At 31.1% G+C, this 17,651-nt stretch overlaps 1 protein-coding gene across 2 annotated transcripts; it reads left to right on the top strand.

Moving 5' to 3' along the window:
* Positions 1 to 10,360: 10,360 nt before the first annotated feature.
* On the top strand, positions 10,361 to 17,048 carry LOC127120404 (uncharacterized). 2 transcript variants are annotated; one of them, XM_051050825.1, is made up of 8 exons: positions 10,361 to 10,861; positions 11,444 to 11,528; positions 11,919 to 11,994; positions 12,373 to 12,453; positions 12,892 to 13,028; positions 14,338 to 14,590; positions 15,727 to 15,790; positions 16,215 to 17,048. In XM_051050825.1, exons 1-8 carry the CDS (start codon positions 10,564 to 10,566, stop codon positions 16,841 to 16,843), a joined length of 1,623 nt encoding a protein of 540 aa, XP_050906782.1. In that variant the 5' UTR covers positions 10,361 to 10,563; the 3' UTR covers positions 16,844 to 17,048. The 2 variants fall into 2 exon arrangements, with proteins under 2 accessions (XP_050906782.1, XP_050906790.1); XM_051050833.1 differs by having other exon boundaries at positions 10,365 to 10,861; positions 11,453 to 11,528.
* Positions 17,049 to 17,651: the final 603 nt, after the last annotated feature.

Raw genomic sequence — 17,651 nt, 5'->3', positions numbered from 1 at the left:
CAAAAATAATAAAAGGGAGGGGACACACTATCAACACAAGAGGTAAAAGAATTAAAAAAAGCTAAAGGAAATAAAAGAAAGAACACAAATAAATAGATAAAGCAATAATAAAAAAATATACAAAAGATAAAAATAGAATAAAAATTGAGGGTGTAGCTAGAAATATGCTTTATACCCAAAAGATGGGGGGCCACAGGGGTGTGCTGAGCAATCAAGGGATGTGGGGAAACTTCGTCTTCCCCAACCCCATATTTGATTACTATTTCTGTAGCAACAAAAATGGAAGAAAACAGATTTCAACAAAAATGTAAAAACAACATAACTTTCTCAATTTTTCACGGAATTAAGCAAATAAATAATGAAAATTTATCTACTCGATCTCACAAACACAATGGTATATTCAAAATAAGAAAATAAACAACAACAAAAATTTGAAAATCAACAAAATGCAACAACATATATTTGTTTGATTTGAAAATTTTATCCATCCTCATGACAAACTAACTATGGATTCATACTCGGGGTGATGTTAGGAAGTTATTGGATACATTATTTATGTAAAACAAACATCAATTTGCATTTGACCATTTTTATTAATGGAGGTTCAAGAACACTTTAAACTCTTGATTTTGAAATCAATTGAGTTTCCATATAAAATGATGATTATTAAGGTACTAAATAAATAAAGCAAAAGTAAAAGTACAATAAAATTTAATAAAAAATAAGCATAAGATCCATTTAAACAACAAAAAATCACTTTTACTTATGGAGGTTCAAGAACACTTTTCAACTCTTGATATTGAAATCAATTGAGTTTCCATATAAAATGGTGATGATTAAGGTACTAAATAAATAAAGCAAGAGTAAAAACGTAATAGAATTAAATAAAGAACAAGCATAAGATCCATTTAAACAACAACAAATCACTTTTACTTATGGAGGTTTAAGAACACTTCTAAACTCTTGATTTAAAATCAATTGAGTTTTCATACAAAATGATGATGATTAAGGTAATAAATAAATAAAGCAAGAGTAAAAATGCAATAGAATTAAATAAATGACAAACATAAGAGACTACCTATTCAATTAAAAGAAAGAAATGAGTTGAAAGAAAACGAAGAGAAAAATGAATAGAGTTTTGACTTAGCTTTTGTGAATGATTAGTGGTGCGATATGTGAATGAGAATGATTTTACTTATAGGCTCTAAAAAATGTAATTTATGAATTATGCAAAGAGTGTGAGTGCCTTCTAGAAACTTATTTATTAAATAGTGAATAATGATGTAATATATGCATAGAATAATGATGTAATATATGCATGGAATATACTGATGTAATAAATGAGATATTTTGGAATTTCTAGAAACATTGATTTTTTATGATGCATTAAAATGATTAATAAAATTCAAATGAATATTTTGATGATAAATCAAATGATCATGAATTTATTTTTCAAAATGTATAATGAAAAAAAATGCAATTTTAGTCAATTTCTTCAACATATAAAATATTGACTTTATGTTGACTTTTTTACTATATATGCATATATGAATAGTTACCGTGACTTTATTTGATAATAAAAATGCATATGGCTAAAAATGTCAAATTGGACAAATGAACATGTATCAGATAAATTTAAAATGCCTAAACAAAATTAGGGTATGACACATGAGAGAGGGATATAGATGAAATTTTATTTTATGAGTGAGAAGGCAATGGTTTCCACGAATTCATGTATGCGAGCATGGTGTTTTTTCTTTTGTGAAGGACTTTGATTTAGGATGGTCACCTTCACCATTTCTTCCTTCCATTTTTCATTGATTTTTTTTGAAATCGAGATGGGTCAGATTTATGTACCGTCGATCATTGGTTGGTAGGTTAGGTCTTTTTTTTCAATGCTAAGTGTTGGTACTTATAGCACAACTTAGGGTTTTATTTTTTTCACAAATTCCAAAGTTGCCCTTTTGAATATTATTTAGTTCAAAAAAGTTGAAAATAATAAAAATCAAATACTTTTAAGTAAGCAAAATAAAATTTAAAAGACTGAATGGAAAATTTTATTTAATTGTTATGAGCATTTGACACAAAAATAAAGATAAAAGAACTTAAAATGGATAAAAGTTAGGTGCAAAAATGCTCAAAAAATTAAAATGAATGCACTAAAATGACCAGTACGAAATAAACTTCTCGGAAACATACAAATTTTGATCAAATTTTAAAATAAAAAAATGACCGGCTAAAAGGCTCAAGTTGATCAAATTGCGACTGAAAAAATAGTCAAAAAAATAAAACGAGCATACCATATTAAACTACGTGAACCGTATATTAATAAAACTAACGTCTGCAAACTCGATTTAGAAATTTTTTGCCCGCTAATTTCACATACATTTGTGGATCAATTCGAATGGTCTGTCTGTAAATCTGAAAATTTATTCTGGTCGATATTTTAGGCATTATATAGGATGAAATGCATGCCATGCTATGTAGATGATGCATATGTCATGATGCATGTATCGATTTATTGAATGAGCGGCAAAATTGGGGTATGACACTAGATATTACAAGGAAGATATGAGGAGTCGAAATAAGACTGGATGGTTGAAAGCCATAGATGATTAGATGAAATCTCTTCATGATAACCACACTTGAGAGCTGATTGAGAAACCTGCTAGAGCTAGGTTAGTCAGTTGTAAGTGGATTTTTAAGGTTAAGGAAGGAATCAAAGGAGTGATGTGGAAGAAATTTTAGGCAAGGTTGGTTGCTAGGCAGTTCACTAAGAAAGAAGGTGTTGACTTCAATGATGTGTTCTCACCTATTGTAAAGCACAGATCCATTAGAATGTTATTGACCCTAGTGGCAAAGTTCTACTTAGAACTTGAACAGACGAATATAAATACAACCTTCATGTATGGTGATCTAGATAAAACAATCATGGTGAGCCAACTTGAAGGGTATGCAGAAAGAGGAAAGGAAGATTATGTGTGCAAGCTGAATAAGTTATTATATGACATGAAGTAATCTCCTCTATAATGTAATAGGAGATTCGACAAGTTCATGGAGCACATAGGTTTCACTAAGAGCCAGTTAGACCAATGTGTTTACTTCAGATTTCGACCTAGAAGCTCATTTGTTATTTTGTTGCTTTATGTGGATGGCATCCCCATAAAAAGCAACAATATTGAAGATGTAAAGAAGGTGAATGTTAAACTCGATAATGATTTCGACATGAAGGATATGGGAGCTGCCACCAGGATTCTTGGGATTGACATTTAGAGAGATGAAAAACAGTCAAGATTATGCTTATCTTAAGAGACATACCTAAAGAAGATTCTCGACAAATTTGGTATGTCAAAATCAAAGCCCATTGTAACACTGATTAATCCTCAATTCAAGCTGAGTACGACTTAAAGTCTTAGTATTGAAGTTGAAAGACCCTATATGAATAACATTCCATATGCTAGTGTAACATGTTCTTTGATGTATGTTATGATATGTACGAGAACAGACATAACATACAAAGTGAGCCTTGTAAGCAGGTATATGACCAATCATGGGAAGGCACACTAATAAGCTTTGAAGTGGATTCTAAGATACATAAAAGGATCCCTGAGTAGGGTCCTGGTTTATGGTGGATCCATGAGTGATGGTGAAGCCGAAGTCGAAGGATTGTCGACTCTGACTATGTAGGATGTATGGATACCATAAAATTTATATTTGAATATGTTTTCACAATGTTTGGCACAACAATCTATTGGAAAGCTTCCCTTCAGAAGGTTACCATCTTATCAACCACTGAAGATGAAAATATTACCCTCACTGAAGTTGTGAAAGAAGCATAGTGGCTTGAAGGGTTTGTTAAGGAACTAAAAATTCAAGGTCGAGGTATCACTGTTAAATGTGATAGCCAAAGTGGCATACACATGTCAAAGAATTCAACCTATCATGAGAGAATAAATAACATTGATGTTAGGTTGAATTTTTTCAAGGAGAAAAATGAAAGTGGATAAGTCAAAGTGATGAAGATTTCGACATATCGCAATGCTACATATATGATCACTGAGTCATTGCTAAGTAGCAAGTTTTTCCACTGTACGTAATTGATAAAACTGCATGATGAAAGCTAGTGTGTTCCCTTAATATTATAGAGTTTGTTCCAAGATGGACATTTGTGGTATTTTAGATCGAACTCTAGTCTCGACAGAGATAACTTCATGTTTTAACAAAGGTTGTACATGTTGTAGTCAAAGTTTGTTCAAGCATGCAGGAGTCGAAGATGTGCGCGTTATAGTCGAAACTTGTTTTAGCATGCAATTGTATAAGTTAGTTTGTTGGTTAAGTTAGCTTATTGGTTAAGTTGGCTTGTAGTCTATAAATAAGCTGCTCTCTCATGTTATTGAGAGAGAGTTAAAGTTGGTTGATATTTGTTTGTAAACAACTTACCCTAGTTGTGAAAGTAAATAGTAACACAATTTTAACCAATTATCATTCTCTCTCTCTCTCTCTCTCTCTCTCTCTCTCTCTCTCTCTCTCTCTCTCTCTCTCTCTCTCTCTCTCTCTCTCTCTCTCTCTCTCTCTCTCTCTCTCTCTCTCTCTCTCTCTCTCTCTCTCTCTCTCTCTCTCTCTCTCTCTCTCTCTCTCTCTCTCTCTCTCTCTCTCTCTCTCTCTCTCTCTCTCTCTCTCTCATCTAAAAAGGGTTACTTGCATTTGTTCAAAAAACTCACTATTTCTCATGGTTTTATTCGTTATTAGTGCGACATTTGTTACAACATAGATTATTTCACGTTATTTGTTAATCGTTTATGAAAGAATCTTATAAATTTGTAATGACTTTATGTATTTATTGAGTTGTAAGTTATGACATAATACACTTTACAAAAATTTTATTTGCCAAGTTTTATTTATAATTGTTGAGTTTTATGATTGCAATATTCATGGCTACGATCTAAGCGCTCCAAATCTTATTATCCATTTGCTCCAAATGGCTCAAAAAGCTTTAGGGATGCGTCTAAAACATATTTTTGAAACACAACCATTTATATGTCGTTTATTATTTTGCCTCGATTTGCAAGAGTTTTAAGGTGTGTTCAAAAACATATCTTTTAGGCACACTCTTTTATACTTCGTTATTCATTTTGTCTCACTTTGCAAAAATTTCAAGGGTGTGTTTGAAACATATATTTGATATACATATTTTGTCCCATTTTATAAAAGTTACATAGATGTGTCTAGAAAATATCTTTTGAACAAACCTCTTCTTACCTATTTTCCTCCACCTTGTAAAAATTACATGGTTGTGTCTAGAACATTTATTTTAAATAAGTCCTTTTGACCTCATTTTTCATTTTTCTAGTTAATTGTAGAAGCTACAAGGATGTGTTCTAAAAAATCTTTCAAAAAACACATATTTCTTTTTGATATTAACATAAAAAAATATTACTTATGAAAAAAGACCCTTATTCATAATGATTCATTTTCGCAAGATATCATGTTGACACACCCATATACTTTTACAAAGTAACTATATATAATTTCCAATAATCAATCAAATTTAGAACTCTATATAATTTAAAGACAACCCAATTTTTATAAATTCAACACTCATTACACATAAAGGACTATACGCACTAAAATGCATCAAAATTGGTGAAATCATTTAAATTTAATATGCATTCTACATTTTGCTATTTGATTTCTTTTGAATATCATTCAATGGGTCAAACTCATCGATCATATCTAAAAAAGGAATCTCCCAACCAACTACTTCTTACTTTTAATGGTCTCTCCATTCCACATATGGTAGTGGTGGAGGATAATTTGGTTTCAAATAAACTTCTACAAAATAAATTTTACTTGAAAGTCATCCAATACAAATACCTCGACTAATAGAATTTTTAGGAGCGAGACTTTGTAGAGAATTTCCCCCCTAAAAACCATGCTTTGTCAACTCAACAAAAACTCGATCATATGCCCTTGTTACAAAATGATCCATTTTAGAAAAAACTAATCCATTTTTCACTCGGTGTTGAGAGACTAATTTTATTAGGAGTCAAATAATATTTTAGTATCACTTGATTTTTTTAGTCTCATATATCCTTAGTAATATTTTTTTTTATGAGAAGTTAACTCTGACAAAGTTATGGTAGATAAGTAGATGATTCACCTTCGCATTGCCAATTAAGGATGAAATACCATTGAATCTATGATTACCATCGTTTGAAACATTTACAAATTTGTTAGTATATCTGTGCATAAAAACATGCATATCCTCATAGGTGAAAGATTAATAACATATTTTTGACAACAAATTTAATTAATTTTCATCTGTAGCTAATTTATCTTGATTTAAATTATCTGATAGATTCAAATGAGATTAAAAAATTGAAATCAGAAAACAAACACATGTATTTATATATAACTATAGTATCCATTAATCTTCAACAATCTTAGACAAGCTAGTGTGATTCTAAACTCAATGACAATTTTTTTAAATCTATATTATATGCTCAAATTATTAATTGTATTATGATTAGTTTTTATTTTATTTATAAGATAAAAATATTAAATTTATTTAATTAATTGATTAGTGATACATGTTCACCGAAATATTTGTGGAAGGTAAAAATATGATGACTCAAATTTAAATTCATGACTGGTAAAATGTCTTTAATATATTTTTTATAATTATTATTTTGATAATTTTTTTTTTAAAATCTAACTAATTTATTAATCTCAAATGTTTTTTTATTAGAAAGAGTTTAGGTGAGTTAATCTTTGGTGGATGGATAAATTTCAAGGCTTCTACATATTAGACACCAAAGAGATCATTGTATACCTAACCCATGATTTCTCAATTTATGACTCAACCTAGATCTAAACTTAACTAATCACAAATATTTGTATCATATATAATTTTTATATTAGTTAAAACCATTATATTAACATTATTTTTTATTTTATTTAAAATATATAAAAAAATTATAAATTTAGTTTATTGATTAGAAATGACGTTCAAATAAAATTAGAAACTTTTAACTAACAGTAAAAAAAAACGAGACATGTACAACTTAAGTGCAAGAGGGTTTAAATAAAAAAATAATATAATTAATATTTTAACCGATATATATTTATGTTTCCTAACCAAAAACAAATTGCTCCATGAAAAAGTAAACTTGGCATAGATAAATTGGTATAAGGATTCTATTGTAATTTTGGTAGTAGATTGTTTTCTTTATTTGAAAAATATTAATTTATAATGATTATTTAGTGACAAATTATTCTCCCATATATGATTTTTAAAATAATTTTTAATTAGTGTATTTAAATTTTTATTTAAAAATATTTTTAAAAAGATTGACAAATAGTTGTTGCATGTATGCATGTATCTTTTAAGAATAGTTTTTAGTGTCAAATTTTTTAAAAATAATGTCAAAAATCATAATGTTTATATTATGATTGTTCTCTTTTTATCTCGAATATATAAGAAAATAGAAGTTTTAGTAATTTTTTAATGAAAAATATTTGTTCATGTATGATTTTTATAATATATTTTAATTAGTATCTTTTAATAACTTAAATTTTTATTTAAAAATAAAAATAAAAACAAAAGTTAACGACACATAGTTGTATTATGTATGAATCATACATAGTTATTAACGTTCACTTCAAACAATAATGTCAAAATAATGAAGTGGTTATTTAATATAAAATGAAGTTGACAAATCACAATATATATAATAATATATATTTTTTTTAAAATTATTTAGCCACAAATATTTATCTTGTATAAAATTTTGATAACAAACTAAAATAAACTAATTGATTAATAACATATAGTTATTTTATGATGAATTGTATTACTCAACAAACTAAAATGGACTAATTTCTTAAAAAACAATGTAAAAACTATTGAATTGTAAAAAAAGATGATAATTGATGTATTATAACTTTTTTATATTACAAAATATTTTTCTTGTATAAAACATACAATAATTATTAGTCGGATTATTTTTTTAAAATAATTAACATTTTCAAAATTAATTCCAAAATAATAATTTTTTTAATTTTTTTTCCAAAATAACCACATTTAAAAGAAGATGCGTCAATTGAATTGGCGCATCCATAATGTATCAAGAGGATGCGTCTAAGGCCTTGACACCTACATTGGAAGCCTCATGAGGAGGCACCAATGTCCATGGCACCTGTATTGGGCCTCATGAGGAGGCGTCAATGTCTATGGTGCCTAGTTAATGCATGTGGTGTATGCGCCAATTCATCTGGCGCATACATCCTTGTATTTTTTTTTTTAATTTTTAATTTTTTCTTTTAATTATATTTATTTATGAAATAATAAAAAATAATGTATTTTTTTAATTCATGCTACAATAAATGTTACATGAGATTGACAAAAAATTAATGACCGACCCGATCGAGACGTCCCCCTGTTCCACATCCAGGTGCGTTAGTTTGTCTCTGAGGTCTCCCACAATTTTCCTGAGGTGTTTGGGGGTTTTTGTGTGCTGACCTGATCGAGTGATGACTGGTGTGAAGGTCAGACGGAAGTTCCAACGGTATTTGACAGATGTGTCATCATTTGTTCCCAATATCCGGAGGGGCTCTGGCCAACTGCGCTTCCGTAATGGAGTTCGGTACCCATGTCATCGTAGTTAGGTCGATGGGTTTGGGTGGATTGTGGACAGTATAGTTGCCTGAATTGGGACATTGAATCGTTGCGGCATGCTCAAAGGTTCGAAGGGATCCATCGTACTTGCTATCTGAAGTTTACAAAGTCACCAGCCTATCAAATGTTTATAAAATTAGTTTTTCCGTAATAGCAAAAGAGGATTACTGGTCAGAATATGAAGAAGACATCGCCTGACACAACGAAGTTATGCGAAGGAAGAAAAAGGGTCGCACAAACAACACCCAGATTCAAACCAAAATGGATACGGCGAACAAAATGGTTAGATTATATAGTTCATGCCGTCAACCAGGTCACAATCGTACTAACTGTCCCAGTGTTGGAACGAGCATAACCAGATAAATTCAAATGTTCCTCTGTTGCAATATATGAAAAACTAAATTTATTTCATATTATAAGTTTGTGAGCAAATATCATTACATAAACACCAACATAAACAATTAAAACAACTATAATACAATAACTAGGCGATTACAACCATCAAAACAATTTTGAACATGTAATGCATCATCCTATGAATGTCTCAGTCAATCTTAATATCCATCCATTCACGCACTTCTCCATTTTGGTTGAATGTGGACACAAGCCATTGAATTCTTCTAATCATTTCACCATCCTCAATTTCTCCATCTAACCAACAATTCAACGCCCGATTAAGACATTCAAACGAATCTATATTCCAGAGTCGAATCTTTATCGGAGACGCAACGACGGAAAATATTAAATCGGCATTTCGCTTGTGAATGTATTGAGACATGGTTAAAACACAAAAACTTGAAGGAGAATGAAGTTGAATGAAAGAAAATATGGTAGTAAGAGAAGATTTTGTGTGAAAAATATTGCATCCAAGACGAGGTATTTATACTGAGGAGAGATAAAATGCATGCGCCAAGAGGCTAGGCGCCTGAACATGTCAAGACATGCAGACTCCATAGGCATTGACGCCTCCTCATTAGGCACAATGCAGGCGTCATGGACATTGGTGCCTCCTCATGAGGCCTCTAATGCAGGCACCAAGGCCTTATGCGTCTCCTCTTGGTACAAGACAGATGCGTCAGTTCATCTGACGCATCTTTTTTAAAATGTGATTATTTCAGATTTTTTTTGAAAAGCTTATTATTTTGGAATTATTTTTGAAAAAAATTGTTATTTAAAAAGAATCCATTAGTCATGTCTATGTATATTGTTTTATGATAATTTTAGTTAATACATATTAAAATTAATTTAGTAAATATAAAATAAATTTAATTGAAATACACTAATGATGTAAAATGATTTTTACCGTCAATTAATCATAAACGTTGGATATTGAAATAAATTTGACTTTTATTTTAAAAATCTATAAAATAATACAAACGAGTGATAATGATGAATCGACAGTGTAAAATTTTTTAGACTGATAATATATAATAATTAATTTCATACAAAATATTAAATTAAATGTATGTATAAAATATCAAAAATAATATTTAAAAAGGAACCGAAGAGTATCTTGTATATGAATAATTGTGTAAAAAAATAAATGTGTGGAATATAAAGAAGTTTTAATTTTATATTGAAAATTAAATGACCATACTATTGTATAAAGGGTTTATAATAAAGTAATCTATTTAAAAAATTAATAGTCAAAAGATTGAACTTTTTTCCTAAAACATAATACTAATATACTCATAAACTAAGAGTATAGTTAACTACCCCAACCTTGTCCAAATTTTTGGATCTGACTTACCCCCAAAAATTGAATGAGACTGAACTCGAAAACTGAGCAATCTTTCTAGGGTTCTTAACCCTTCACTCCCTCGACGACTCTTCGACTATCACCGTGCGAAATTCACTCTCTTGTAGGAAAAAGTGTTGGTGTGGAAATGGATGATGTTCCTTCTTCCGTGGGAATTTCTGGTTCTGGAGCTGAAAACAGCAGTGTCAAGGACATGGAAATAAGCGATTCTGTGGATGAGGAGAATAATCTGGAAGCTGAAAAGTCTGTTCAATCTGAAGAAGAGTGTGATAATAATTCATTGAAAGAAAATAAAGATTTGGAATTGGCGGAGACGGTTGTGAAATCGGAGGAGGGAGTAAGAGAAACGGTGCATGCTGCTGAGACTGTTAGCCTTTCTCTCAAAGATGAAAGTCCCAACGGAAGCGTTGAGATTGGTAGAAGAGGTATACTTTCATTCTACGAAATTTTGTATATATATATATGAAGATTGTTTTGTAATTTGTTTTCTGTAGTTTCTTTGTAATTGGTTTTCTGACAATGGTGTTTGAGAAAATCTGTGTGAACTGTGAAATATCTTCAACTTTTTTTATTTTTATTAATTTCTTAATTGCGTTTTTTAATTCTATCAGAGTAAGAAGTCTGTAATTTCGGTAAAAGCAATAGTTTGCTTCTAGTAATTAACTACAATTTATTATTTTCCTCTATCCAAACCATGTAATAAATACATATAAAAAAATTAAACAGCCATATTATGATAGGAGGAAGATTTTGCTCTGATTGAAACTAAATTTCACTTGTTTGCCAAATAAAGTTGCTAGATATGTTCTTAATTGTTTCCAAAACATACCCTATCTTATGGTTCATGATCATATTATGTTACTTGATTAGATTAATTCTATGCAGACATCTTCCTAGTTCTACTCTGGTGTATTATGGATTAAGTCTGACAAATACTTTGGAAAAGCTGTATCCCAAGTTTTCATGTTATTATCCCTACTATAGTCTGTTTCATTTATATGACACAGCTGTTTCAGGTGTTAAAAGAGCCCGGATTACTGTTGATGATGAACATCAGCCATCTGTTCATTTTATTTACAAGTCCCTGACAAGGTTTGTGGTACTTCCTTTTTCTTCAGGTTGACGCCCCAAAATCAACATGTATATGTTGATTTTTTTATTGGGTTAAAAATATTTTTAGTACCTACAAAATGACAAGTTTTCAAGTTTAGTCACTGTTAAATTTTAATTGAAATTTTGGTCCTCCATATTATTGCAATTTGTAAAAATAGTTATTTTGAAACCTTTTACAAAAATTGGATAGTTTTAGCCCTCAAAATAGTCCCTATGAAATGCAAATAGGGACTAAAAGGGAAAAAGTTATTTTGAGGAACTTAACTTGAAAGCTCATGATTTTGTAGGGACTAAAAATATATTTAACCCTTTTATTGCAGTTTGGTTTTCACTTATTGAAATTTGGACTTGTGTTTGAATGCTTTTCAGAGCTAGTAAAAAAAAGCTTGAGGAATTACTACAGCACTGGTCCCACTGGCATGCTAAACATGTTTCCTCATCCAATGTAAGTCCAATTGATTTAAAAATTTTCAGTGAAAGAATATTTCCCTTAGTGATAAATAAGTGAGTAAATAGAGGATACTGAATAAAATAACATGACAAGAAAACATGTAAATACAGTGGAAAACATGAAGACAAGGATTTTAAATTAAGTTGGAGTCTGTGCAGTTGTTGAGCTATAATCCAAATACCTATGGTCGGCTTCTCTTGGAAAACTTTAGTACCCATGATTGACTTTCAGTTTCAAACCAAGCATGAAAGATCATTGGATATTTGGTGTATTGTCAGGTCAAATAGGCCCAATTGCGCTATTAAGAAATGCAATTTTCGCTGTTTTAGTTATCCACTGAATTATAGAAGTTGAGAATGGTTTTCTGTGCAGGATCCTAGCGAAATGTTGGAATCTGGTGAGGAAACGTTTTTTCCTGCTCTGTGTGTTGGACGTGAATCAACATCTTCCGTGGTGAGTGTCCTTGATCTGTTTTTGTAAACCTGCATAGCTTCAGTCTGTGATCCTTTTAATTCCATTATTTGGAAAGTTTACAGTAAATATTACAGTGTTAAGCACACATATACTGAATTTTGTAATATTTCCTTCATCTGTTATTAATACTATCTCTTGCTTAACTCTTGTTCAAGTTTGACATGTATTCATGCTGTCTTATTCTAAGTGCCTTCATTTCTACATTCTAATTAATGCATTTTATGAGATTTCTAGAGTAGTTGTTAGAAACCTATATGTGACATAGTTATGCCAATAATCATTACAAGGATAGTAAGCATGATATTTTTTGCATGTACTGTCTCCTCTTGAGATTATTTATATTAGAATAAGAAAAGGAAACGGTTGTTGTTCACGACATCAAATATATAACTTTCCCTCCATTTATTTAATTTGCAGTCATTCTGGATGGAGAATCAGACAATGAATGGTATTAACACAGATGTTAGTCCTATAGATGATAATTCCGTGCCTCTATATGATCGTGGATATGCTTTGGGATTGACTTCAGCTGATGGTTCGAGTGTTGCGGACGGGTATGCACGTTTACTTTGTAGTATTATTTAAGGATGAAGCTGTGGCTGAAAGTGTATGAAATGTTACTTTTATCTATAAGAACTAGAAGAATGGGGGTAAAAAGGATTGGACTCTAAGCCACAAGGAACTTACTGTCCGAAAAGCTTTATTATTAGGCGAAAGATAAATGAATGGTTTATATTATATCTCTATCACCCGCCCCCCCTCTCTCACACAAGAGCCTTAGGGATCTGAAACATGGACAGTGCCGCAGGGTGAAAGGATCGAACTGACAAGGTTTTTTATTAGAATAATGGAGCGGCAACGACCAAGCTGTAAAACCCCCTACTATCCCAAAAGCTTCTGCTGTAGGGTGAAAGTACATGAATGGTTCTTTATATCTAATAAATATCACGTTTTGCCATCTAGCTTGTATCTTGTCTGTCCATAATTGCAATAATTGGTTTGAATGGAAAAACATAGTTTCAATTATGTGATGCAAAAGCTAATTCTTGTTTCTAATTTCTACTTAATGTAGATTAAGCATTGTGTTGACTATTTTATTAGGATTTTAGAAAGAAGGCTTATTTTAATTCTTTATGGAAGTGTTAATTCGGGTTCTATAGGATCTGGTATCTAATCCCACATGCTTGTTGAGGTATATGGTTATTGTGGAAAAGTGAGAGATGACATGCATTTAAAAATGGGAGGGAAGAATAGAACGGGTCTGCAAAATTAGTTGTCGCTTGTGTTAGAGGCTAGACATTCAAATTCTCTATTTGTTTTTGTAACGGCCAAACTTGCAATTCTATGTGAGTCTACCCGAGTTTTAATTTTTGTAGCCAGACTGGAGCGGACTAGACCACTAATCAATTCCAGTGGAGGTCCAGTGAGACTTTTTTTTTGTATTTTGTATTTTGAATTTGTAGCAAATAAGTGGCATATTGTGTGTAGAGAAGGATATAGGCATTACCCGTGTTGTTATTATGTGGTTATGGTAGCACCATAACACTGTTGTGTTAAGAACTCCCAAATACAATTTTTGGATTATGAGAATTTCTATTATGGATTCTTATGGTGGAATCTAATTACTTCCTTCATATTTTACATGTTTTGTTCTATCTAGTGTCTCAAAGTACCTTTTTTCATGCATCTCTTGTTATGGTGGTATGTTTCTAATTAATATGAATCATTTAATTACTCAGGTAAAAGAGTTTCTGTTCATTAGTGTAACTGTTATTGCCATGTACCTATTTGGGAACAGAGTATACCTCTTGCTTGAGTCACAGTTTGTGCCTTTGATTTTTTTTTAATTTTCTAATATTGCAGTGGTCTGGAAATCATAGATGTTCCTTCCAGGTGTTTCAATTGTGGTTCATACAGTCATGCTTTAAGAGAATGTCCAAGGCCTCGTGACCACGCTGCTGTCAATAACGCTCGCACTAAACTTAAATCCCGACGGAACCAAAATTCTTCTTCTCGTAATCCTACTCGTTATTATCAGAATTCTCCTGCTGGAAAGTATGACGGTTTGAGGCCAGGTGCTCTTGATGATACCACACGTCAACTCTTGGGCTTAGCGGTAAGAGTTATTGAAAATGTTGTTTATGTATTAGAATTTAGAATACATTAAAATTTAGGTCTTTATTTTTGAATGGATTGAGAAAGTTGTTTTATAGGAAAGATGTGAGGTAAAATTTAATTAGGTGACAATACTAATAGGATATCCTTAAAAGTCCAAGGTAGTTAGAAAAATGATATTACCCGAGAGCAAATCAACAATACCCCAAAGCTGTACAATCTCTACATATTGGAGATATCATCTATGTTGAGACAATATGCAGTGCAGAACACTTAAGAGAATCTATGAACACTTGAACACAGCCTGCTGATGTCGTATATATGCAAATATTGGATTAAATTTATAGTATTATATGTAAAACATAGTAGGTTTAGCAGTGTAGTACTGTAGTGGTTTATTGTTCAACTGATATTTTGCCATTCTACTACTTTTATCATCAACTTGTTATTAGTAATAACTAATAACAGGTTAGTAACAAAATTTTTCTTTAAAAAAAGTTAGTTACAAAATTGGTAGAATAGCAATATTGGTTGTATCTTTTTATTTGGGTATTGTTACAACAGTTTGGATTTTGAAAAATGATATATTATGAATTTCATGGTACTCTAATGAACAGGGAAGGAAGATATATTTTGAGATTAACTGTTTGAGTCAAATGAATTCTACACATGATGAATACATGCATTCTACTAATTACAAGAGACAATAAATTAATAGAATCATTCCCATGATAACTGAGGTTCCAATGCTTCTTGGAGCTAATTATCTATTTGTTGATGTGTTAATTTCAACAATTACATTTAAAATACTCTCCCTCAATCTGAAGCTTATATATACAAAATATTCAACTTCTCACTGATGTAAGCTATATTTTTTGTGATGAATTGCTTGAGTCGAAGTCAGTATAAACACATTCAATTATTTACAAGAGATAATAAATGAGTACAGAACATTTCCTAGACTATAAGGTTCAAATGCAAATTGGAACTATTTATCTATTTATCATTGTGTTAAATTGAAAAATTCCAACTGGTGTCTTACAATTTTACGTATGATGGACTATAACTAAACTTTCAAGTGCAGACTTTTGTAGCAGGATTTTATCTTCATAAATTGTTCTTTTTGTGGTTATGCAGGAACTTGATCCACCTCCATGGCTTAACAGAATGCGAGAACTAGGATACCCGCCAGGATATCTTGGTAAAAAACATTTCTTTGATCTTTTAACTATATCATCCTTGGGAGGGAAGATTGTATTTTGCTTGTGTTTTTTTTTTTTGAATTATTGATGGAAAGCCAACTAAGAAAACAATAATGCATGATAAATCCGTTAGGCTAATCTGTTTTTTTGCTAGTTAAAACGAACACGAAACCTTTTCATATGCGAGAGAAATTTAAATGGTTGAATTGTTGTATTTAAATTGCATCTGGTACTCTTTTATAGATCTGAAAAATGTTGGTTGCTTCTGAAAGTTATTGAATTAGTCTTTAAACACTTAACAGAGTGGTATCGTTATTTCTATATTCTTGGCTCTCCTATTTTATTGTTTTTGATTGATAAATCCTTCTTTGCTTTCCATTTTTCTTATTTGGTATCATTATCTTAACTCGTATTGGAATTCAGACGCGGATGATGAGGATCAGCCTTCTGGCATAACAATATTCACTGATAAGGACATGGCAGAACAGGAAGACGGTGAAATTGTTGGAGCAGATTCTTCAAAGCCAAAGCAGAAAATGAGTGTTGAATTTCCAGGAATAAATGCTCCTATTCCAGAAAAAGCCGATGAAAGATTGTGGGCTTCTAGAGCTGTAGTACCCTCAATCTCGTCAGATATATCAAGGAACTGGTCACAGCAGAGATCAGCGAGTTTTGGTAGCCGAGGACATCATCGTGAGCAGAGAATAGGCGACTTAAGGGATGATGGTCCTCCAGGGGACCCAGGGCTCAGTTCATCACAATTTAGTTTTCAACCTAGGTTTGGTAGTGGCCATGTTTCTCCGAATACAAGGGAAGAGTGGAGTAGTAGAAGGCATCCTTTGCTTGAAGAAGAGTCCCCAAAGCCTTTTTCATTCCATTCTCAATATTATTCAACCCCGGAGAGGTATTTTTCATCACTGGAACGAGATTCTGGTGGCAGACATGGAAGCCGGAGTTCTGGTAGCATGCATGACAGAGATAGAGACCGTGATCATTCATCTCGATTTAACGATAGGCGTTCGGAAGACCGTCATTATCATAGTAGAAGGTGATAGTTGAAATTGTATTAAACATGACTATGTGTGAGTTCCTATTAGCACTTGTAGAGCAACAAACTTTGATCAACTCAACATGATAGATATTCGTTTCGCCACTCAGGATAAAGTTTCATACAAACCAAGCATATTGGTAGGTTATGAAGACACATTGGAATTGTTTATACTCACACCTGTTAGTGACATGAGTTATTTTTGGTAATTTTGTGTGCACTATTTCCTTTGTGGTTAGTTGCTTACTTAACTCTCATTTGCTTGTAGAATGGATTATTAGTTCTAGAACTAATGACTCTTTTTTAAGTATATGATTATCAGTTCTATATGTTTAGGCCATGTAGTGTGAGAATTTTTGCAACAGAATATGATTTTATTTGTGAAAGATGAATTATGACTATACTGTAGTTTTCTATATTAGTTAAATGTGTGTTGGCCTATGTCTCAAAGGAAACTAGTTAAAATACACATTGATAAAACAAACTTTCTTATTTTTAGATCCTTAATTTTCTTTCATATCTCAAATTCATCACCAATTTTAAATATTTTGATAAAAAAACTAGAGGTTGAAGGATTATGTGAAAAAAGTTTAAATAACAATTTTGGTCTATCATTTTACTTTTTAAAAATAATTTTTCTCTATTTTAAATATAAATAATTTTGATATATTTTTTTATATTTTTGTATTGAATATTGACAAAATTCAATTTTATAATAAAATGTAACTTATATTTTTTTATCTTTGAAGTTTTACAATTGTTCTTCTTCTTATGTTTTTGCATTTAAACTTAGTGACATGTTTATTTTTAAT

Source organism: Lathyrus oleraceus, chromosome 1, assembly GCF_024323335.1.
Source record: "Lathyrus oleraceus cultivar Zhongwan6 chromosome 1, CAAS_Psat_ZW6_1.0, whole genome shotgun sequence".
Lineage (NCBI taxonomy): Eukaryota > Viridiplantae > Streptophyta > Magnoliopsida > Fabales > Fabaceae > Lathyrus > Lathyrus oleraceus.
This window is presented reverse-complemented; position numbering and strand designations above follow the sequence as displayed.